The sequence below is a fragment of the Triticum urartu genome, chromosome 5 (assembly GCF_003073215.2).
Source record: "Triticum urartu cultivar G1812 chromosome 5, Tu2.1, whole genome shotgun sequence".
NCBI classification, from domain to species: Eukaryota; Viridiplantae; Streptophyta; class Magnoliopsida; order Poales; family Poaceae; genus Triticum; species Triticum urartu.
The window spans coordinates 244,360,556-244,368,415 of NC_053026.1; the positions used below are offsets into that span (position 1 = coordinate 244,360,556).

At 43.0% G+C, this 7,860-nt stretch overlaps 1 protein-coding gene across 2 annotated transcripts; it reads left to right on the forward strand.

Moving 5' to 3' along the window:
* The first annotated feature begins 3,910 nt into the window (after positions 1-3,910).
* LOC125508492 (eukaryotic translation initiation factor 5A-4) lies at positions 3,911-7,112 on the forward strand. 2 transcript variants are annotated; one of them, XM_048673217.1, is made up of 6 exons: positions 3,911-4,049; positions 4,186-4,343; positions 5,910-6,032; positions 6,112-6,168; positions 6,258-6,332; positions 6,708-7,112. In XM_048673217.1, the coding sequence occupies exons 2-6, from the start codon at positions 4,218-4,220 to the stop codon at positions 6,807-6,809; spliced, it is 483 nt and encodes a 160-aa protein (XP_048529174.1). In that variant the 5' UTR covers positions 3,911-4,049; positions 4,186-4,217; the 3' UTR covers positions 6,810-7,112. The 2 variants fall into 2 exon arrangements, with proteins under 2 accessions (XP_048529174.1, XP_048529175.1); XM_048673218.1 differs by having other exon boundaries at positions 3,944-4,089.
* Positions 7,113-7,860: the final 748 nt, after the last annotated feature.

Consider the following 7,860-nt stretch of genomic DNA (forward strand, 5'->3'; position numbering starts at 1 on the left):
ATTCGTACAACTTCTCAAAGTGCGTGTGTGTCATAGCCTCGTACTTCATCATTAACCCAGCCCAATTCTGCTCAAACTCGTCTATAGTGAAGCTGAAGTCAACACACTTGTTGAAATCATCAGAGAGTCCTGGGTTCCGGCACAGCAGCCAACCAACTTTTTCCTGAGCCTTTTTCATGATGTGCCATCGACAACAGCGGTGCACGGTGGTTGGAATGATGCTTTGTATTGACTGCCTCATCGCACCATCCTGATCAGTGATGAAGTTGTCAAGAGGTTTGCCATCCATAGCCTCTAGGAATGCTCCAAAGACCCAATCGAAGCTCGATGCCAACTCCTGCCTCACAAACGCGCAACCCAGCATGAAAGATTGGCCATGTCGGTTTATTCCTATGAAGGGCGCGAACGACATATTGTACATGTTGGTCATGTAGGTGGTCTCAAACGATATGCAATCGTGGTACGCCTCCGCATAAGCTTTTCGAGCTAAGCCATCCACCCAAAATATGTTGACAACTCTGTCCTCTTCATCATAGTTCACCTTATAGAAGAAGTCTAGATCGGTTTTTTGTATATCCTTGAAGTGTGCAATTGTCTCAATCAGATCACCCTCCTTTGTGTCATCTCTATGGAAACTTGTACAAAGATTTGTTATTGCCTTTGGTCCGAGCGGCACCATCATCTCAAATCCATAGAACTCTGCCATTACATGCATCATTCGTCCTGCATAATACAAAAACAAATAGTATATCCTTTTTTAGTTACACGAATGTGCACATCCAGCTGCACAGTAATAGGACATGTGTTGGCACAGAAGATAATCGCAGGAAATGGACACCTAGCTGCACCTTTTTAAAAATAGGACATTGTGTAGTTGCACAATAAAGACAATGTAGTTGCACAACAAGCACCAAAAGTGATATACAAACAGCATGGGAAGTTGGATAACAGTTGCACAGTTAAGCCATTTCAGTTGCACAGTAGTACCATAACAGTTGCATACTGGACTGCCTAGAGGGAAACTTAATTCTTTAAGGGATATAGAAAAACACCACACCTGTAGTCAAGTTGCAGTTATACAAGATGCGCAGAAACTCCTTTTCATCAGGTGAGATGCCTTGGTGGGATCTCAAATATTTGGACAATGAAGGTTTGTTCACGAGCGAATGATTGTGATCAGGAACAAAGTGTGTCACCTCCCATCGCCCATCTATCAGCTTCACCAACATTTTCGCCTTGCATTCAGTCTGCTTTATTGTCTCGCATTTGCGCTTCTTCTTCTTCTTCTTCTTACTAGTACCAGCCTCCTCTTCAGCAAATATTGGAGGTTCTTCTTCCATCTCCTCATCACTGTCAACAGATTTTGGATCTGGAATAGCGTCCAGGACAGGAGGAGCCTCAGCTCCTCCATCATCAGCTTTGGGCTTCTTAAACTTGTTGCAGCAAAACTGTTGTTTTATCAATTCATTGGTGCGGGATGCCCGCCTAGAGGTGTTCATCTTGATAGAGAAACCCATCCGTAGTGCATAGCTGTTGTAGTGATCCTTAGCAATTTGAAGGTTGTCAAACCTCATGCCAACATAGGGTTCCATAGGTTGAGAACCAGCCTCATCCTCTCCTTCTTCTCCTTGCACAGCTCTGTCAACAGCCCCAGCTCCTAGCTCAGTCCTGGTTGGACCAGAAACATTTGCCTCGGTTTCCGTATCATCAAGAGTATGGCTCTCTGACTGCAAAGACACCACTACATGGGCACCATGGGCTAATGACTGGCCTGCCATATTGTCATGGCTCGTAGGGTTACCATCACGACTTGCCTGCGTGTAGTAAACAGATCGACCATTTTCTGTCCAATTTCCTTGTTGTATACTGGGTTGCTGTTGATCCATATCATGAGGAAGCTCATTGAGATCAGGGGGCAACTCATTGAGATCAAGCATCTTTTTTCCTTTTTTTGGATGCTGCCACACACTCCCTGCACATATATAAAAGAAGAAATTGATGTCATCAGTTGGTAACGACAGAAAAGAGTATTTCAAACAACCTAAAAACTTAGTAAATAGGCAGTTGCACACCATTTTGTGATATTCTTAGTTCCAAAAGCAACATCACTGTAGCATAATCTTTATTATAACAGTTATGAATTTTTTGTTTGCACATAGTTGTTATATTAGTTGCACAGTTTGCAGTAAATAGCTGGCAAGAGCATGACTTCTTTTTACTACAGAGTTTTCTGACTTTTTCCTTTTTGTTTTGTTGCAATGATCTGTAGGTTTCCGTTTTGCAAGGAGCTATTTTTAGATTTTTCTGCACATAATTGGATGTTATATTTGAGAAGGAAAATCCAGGTGAAAGAAGAAAGAAGAATTGGAGGACAGATTATAGTTATATGTTTTTCATCGCCGTTTATGTTTCTAGTTCTGGTATATTTGAACCAGAATATGTGTGGGACAAGATTATATGTGTGAATATATTAATATGGTTTGTGGCTTCATTAGCCATGGACAAAAGTTCTTGTGTTTTTGCTGTTGCACTATAGATTTCTGATTTTCGCTAGAATAGACGTCTCAATTGCCAGGATGCATTTTTCCACTTGGCCAGCATATATATTTCAGTTGGACATTCAATGTTTTTAGTTGGCTAGAATAGATGTCTCAGCTGGCCAGGTTGCATTTATTTTAGTTTTTGGCTAACATGCATGTTCAGTTGGACAGTTAATGCATTCAGTTGGTTAGAATAGATGTCTCAGTTGGCCAGGATACATTTTCTCAGTTTTTGGCCAACATGCATGTTTAGTTGGCCAGAAAACATGTTTTTTATTTGCACATATACTACAGTTTTTCTAAAATGTTCACTCACAAACATCTATTGCCAAATATACATGTTTAGTTGGCCAGGATACATGTTTAGTTGGCCAGGATACATGTTTTTTAGTTGTTCAGAAAACACGTCGTGTACAATGCATGTTTTAGTTTTGGCTAGTATGCATGCAGAGTTGGCAGAATATAGGTTCAGTTGGCTGGGATGCATGTTCAATTGCACATTTATGAATTTTTCGTTGCACATATCTATTAGGCAGTCAATTTTTGTTCATTTTGCAAACAATAACTACAAGTTGATAGAATGCATGTTTAGTTTTTGGCTACAATGCTTTGTTGAGTTGGCTTTAATCATGTTTTAATTGGCCAGAGAACTTATTTTTAGTTGGCTTGTTTAACACATCCAGGTGGTAGAAACTTGTTTGGCATGCATCAAGTAGTTTTTGGCTTGTTTAACACATCCAGCGGTAACATCAAGTAGGTTGGTGTGATGTGCTAGATTCACCTCTTTTTTGAAGCAGCTTCTCCATGGATTTGTCCTAGATCTATGGAGAAAGGGGTTTACATATGCCTATGCAGTAGAAGAAAGGGGGAAGTGAAGAGGGGCAGAGGGGGCTTATCTACTTGATCTTACTGCCTGGTATGGCTTTGACCACCCTGCCCTTAGATCTTCTTTTTTGAAGCAGCCCCTTCTACTTTGGGGCTCCCATGACGGCTGTGTAGGAGGAGGAAGAAGGGCTGGGGGCGATTCTGTTGGATCTGCTCCTGGCGTGGAGAAGAAGAAGAAGGCAACGTGGGAGGGGCTGAGGCGTGGGGGCGAGCGGGGCGTGGGTGCGAGATGGAGACAGCTGGCCACGTGGAACGGTTTCTGTTGATGGTCGCTCGATTGGTCTGTTTTGGTGGCCAGTCAATCGGTCGGGTAGGTGACCTTTCTTTTCTGTTTCGCGGGGATAGGGGTTTTTCTTTTCAGCCGGCCGCTCGGTTGCACTAATGGGCAGCCGGCCGCCCACTAGACGCATCCAACATTCTGTATTACGGCACGGATGAAGTAATTGTAAGCAGTAATAAAAATTGCACCATGTAAAGCCCAAAATTCAAGCTTTAATTCTCTGATACTCGCAGGGCTATTGTGCATAAGATCCCGAAAACCAATATATCCAGTTCGCTGCCTATCCTTGTGCCCTCGCCGTCGCAGCCGCCGCCCAACCGTCGCGCCCGCGAACTCCTCACGAGGTCCCAAACCCTAGTCCTTGCCTACCTCGAGATCCGTCCGGTCATTGTCATCTCAGATCAAAGTTCCTTTTTCTTATTCTCTTGTGCGGCAACTCATTCCTTCGTTGCTCGTGACTGAATTTCTTGGAATTTGTAGAGAATTTTTGGGTCCTGATCCGAGGAGAGGAGATGTCGGACAGCGAAGAGCACCAGTTCGAGTCGAAGGCAGACGCCGGCGCTTCCAAGACCTACCCGCAGCAGGCCGGCACCATTCGCAAGAACGGCTACATCGTCATCAAGAACCGCCCCTGCAAGGTATCTAAAACGTCCGCCTCCCACTTGCTTGATGTCTTGGGCTTAGATCCCGACCCTATCGCTGTAGTCCTGTTAGATCCGTGTGTTCGTCCTGGCGTCTCAGATTGCCATTGCATGTATACGTGCAATCTCTTTATTTTCCTACGAGTTGGATGGTCATGGATGGATTGGAACGTGTGAATATGCATCACGATCGTGTGGTATATTTGGTTCTTGGATGCTCTGCTGTGCTTATCATCGGTGATACTGGATGTTCTGTGAAATGTCTACATTGTAGGACAAGTAAATTGTACGTTGGCCATGCACTTTTCTTTTCTAAATAAATTTGGAATGCCATATGCATCATTTGAAATTTCCAGTTCATGTCTGTGCCAATGTGTCGTCAGATTAGCAGTATAGGCTGGTGTAGATCTACCGCCTGATTAACTTTACTTAGGCAGTTAGATAAGAATTATTTATTCTTTTCTAACAAAAAGAAAAATCCCAGTCCAGTAATGATCTTTCTTAATTTGAAACTACGCTGTCAGATTCCTATTGTTTGAATTGCTAATCTGCTATTATAGAGATTGGTTACTGACTCGTAACATTTGATTGCAATATAATTAATTAATTTCATGAATAAAAAGTCTGTATTCTCAATAAGATTATGCAAGTCTTTGATTTGTTGCGTGTTGGTTTGGTGTGAATAATAGGTCTAGACTGATTTGATTTGCTCTCCATGTCAGTTGTTTGCTTTAGGTTTTTTTACATTAAGCATTGATGGATTTTGACTTTGTAACACTGATATCATACTAGCATTGTTAATTATCTGGATATTGTAAATAATCTTTGATTGACCATGCTGTGTGTGCATAGTGGTCCATGAACTTTAGTTGGCTGTACCACTTGTTGACCTAGCAAGGTTGTTAACTTATCTGCAAATTTATGTCTTAATGCTGCATACTGCCATGTATTATTTTATTTGTTCGATGTCATGATTGCAACTTTCTTACATCTTTATACTTTTTACTGCACGAGTTACATAGCGGAGGGTTAACTGGTTCAGGGTTATCATCTTCACTGAAATTTCTGAATATTGGTGATTTCAGTGGGTACTGAAATATTCGACTTATGTCGATTTTTTTTTCAAAACTTGGTTGGATTTTATTCAAATTGAAAAGAGAAGTTGTTTGGCTGAACTGAAAACAAATATGCATTTCAGTGGTGGCCAAAATATGACCAAATATGTGAAGCCTGGATTGGGTTACTTTTTTTTTTGCATGTTTTATACCTTTTTTTTTGCATTTGCATTTGCTTCTTGCTGCCTCCAGCAGTATCACTGGATAATCAGTTCACCTGTGCTAGCAATGATGCATTGATCCTGTTTAGCCGTGGTTCTTTATGCATTCCAGATCTGTAGTTTTCACTTTAAATGTCAATAAATTCCTTCAGTTGTGGATATTAATGTCTTTATATATTTATTATTAGGATTAAAATCTTATTTATCTGTTAATTCTCACTCTGCTTGCTATTTTGTTGTTCTGGCTAATGTATTTCCAATGACATGCCTTTGAAACAAATGTGCAGGTTGTGGAGGTTTCAACATCTAAAACCGGGAAGCATGGTCATGCCAAGTGCCACTTTGTTGCTATTGACATCTTCACCGGCAAGAAACTTGAAGATATTGTGCCATCTTCTCACAACTGTGATGTCAGCACATTTCTTGAACTTTTTCCTGTTCAAGTGGCTTCTATTGATACTAAAACATGAACATGTTATATCTCTACAGGTTCCTCATGTGAATCGCACAGAATACCAGCTCATTGATATATCTGAGGATGGATTTGTAAGTTGGATTCTTTCATTAATATCTCTTATATTTTTCATCTTTTGTTGAAACGAGTGTTTAACTGGAGAAATTAACATTTGTTTCAGGTGAGTCTGCTGACTGATAATGGTAACACCAAAGATGACCTCAAGCTCCCAACTGATGAAACCCTCCTTGGCCAGGTTTGTATGAACCATGTTATCCGTGCATATTTCTTGGAAGTGAATAGATTTGAGATGTCTTATTTATATTTAATTAAAGGTGTTCATTAATTAACAAGATATGCAGTATTCAGTACACTAGAGTATCTCCTTTTCTTGTTAATTTGGTCTGGGAATTCCCTGTCCGTATTTGCTTTGTGCAGTAGCCAGTGGACCTAATATTCTCTATTAGATTTAGTGTGTTGAAACTTGAAACTGCTCCTATGAATAAAAAGCCGGTGCACCTGCCACTGTTATAGCTAATTTTTTACATGTGCTGTTTAGAGCGACTCGTACACGTGAACTATGTCTTCCATACCCCACGAGCTCTGATATTGAATTTGTCCATTGGTGCAGATCAAGGATGGGTTTGCTGAAGGGAAGGACCTGGTGGTGTCTGTCATGTCCGCCATGGGAGAGGAGCAGATTAATGCGCTCAAGGACATCGGCCCCAAGTAATCAGCCCGTTAGCCATGGGATGCACTATTTTCTCAAGTGTCGTTCATTTGTGTCTGCCGGTTAAGATGGATTTGGGTGTCACAGCCATTGAGGAATTTTACCTTTTTGCAGAACTAAGTTGTCAGTGTTTGGTTGATTTGTAGTCCTAAATTCATGGGTGATTGTATCCTAAAACGTCGCCCCGGGGTTTTATTGACCCCTCTTGACTATTGGTGTTGCTGGTGTTGCAGTGTGGAGGTAATCAGTACGTCTTTTCAGGATGCTATAAATTGAGCAACACCCCGCCGTGTTGTGTTTTTACTACTAGTGTTGCATTTGCAGGTGCTTTTGACAGCTGGAGATACTACTGCCCAGAAAGACAGCGGGCAGATGAGTTTTGTTGCCAATTTTTGTCATGGCGAATGGAAGCTTCGGTGGTTTGATTATTACTTCATTACTCTCGGAACAAAGTTGCTTTCTGTCATTGTCAGAGTGGTCTTGTACGGCATCCTCACGCAAGGTGTTTTAGCCTCCTACGGTTCACATGATGAAATGTAAAAGATTGTGAAATTAGAGAGTGAACTCTCTCTCGTGCGCGACTGTGTCACACCCGTGGGCGACAGGGTCTTCCCCCTTTTATCCCTCGCGGCAGTCCGGCGCGGCGGCGGGGTTCTTTGTTGTTGTAGCGGGTGATCTGCTGGGCAGCGGCGTTGTCGTTGGCGGCGGGGTGGCGCAGCGGTGCGATTTATCGATGCCCGCTTGGCCTAGATCTAGGCCCCATCTGCGTCTAGGTAGGCTAGCGGTGGGGGAGGGTCGACGGCGTGGCCACCAAGAGGCAGGGGAGCGGAGATGGGCGGGTGGGTGTTGGCAACGCTGGCGTCGACCTGCTGCAGTGTGGCCGGCGGGGCTTTGCGGGTTCGATTTGGGCCTAGCCGGGCGGCCCGGTATGCCTTGTTGCTATGTCCGGATGGCGATCGCGACGGTGCCGAAGGCACGGGCCTCCCGCACGTTGGTGGTGTAGGTGGTTCCCTCTCGCGTTGCTCCGGTGCTGCTGCTCTCGATGCTTGATGCT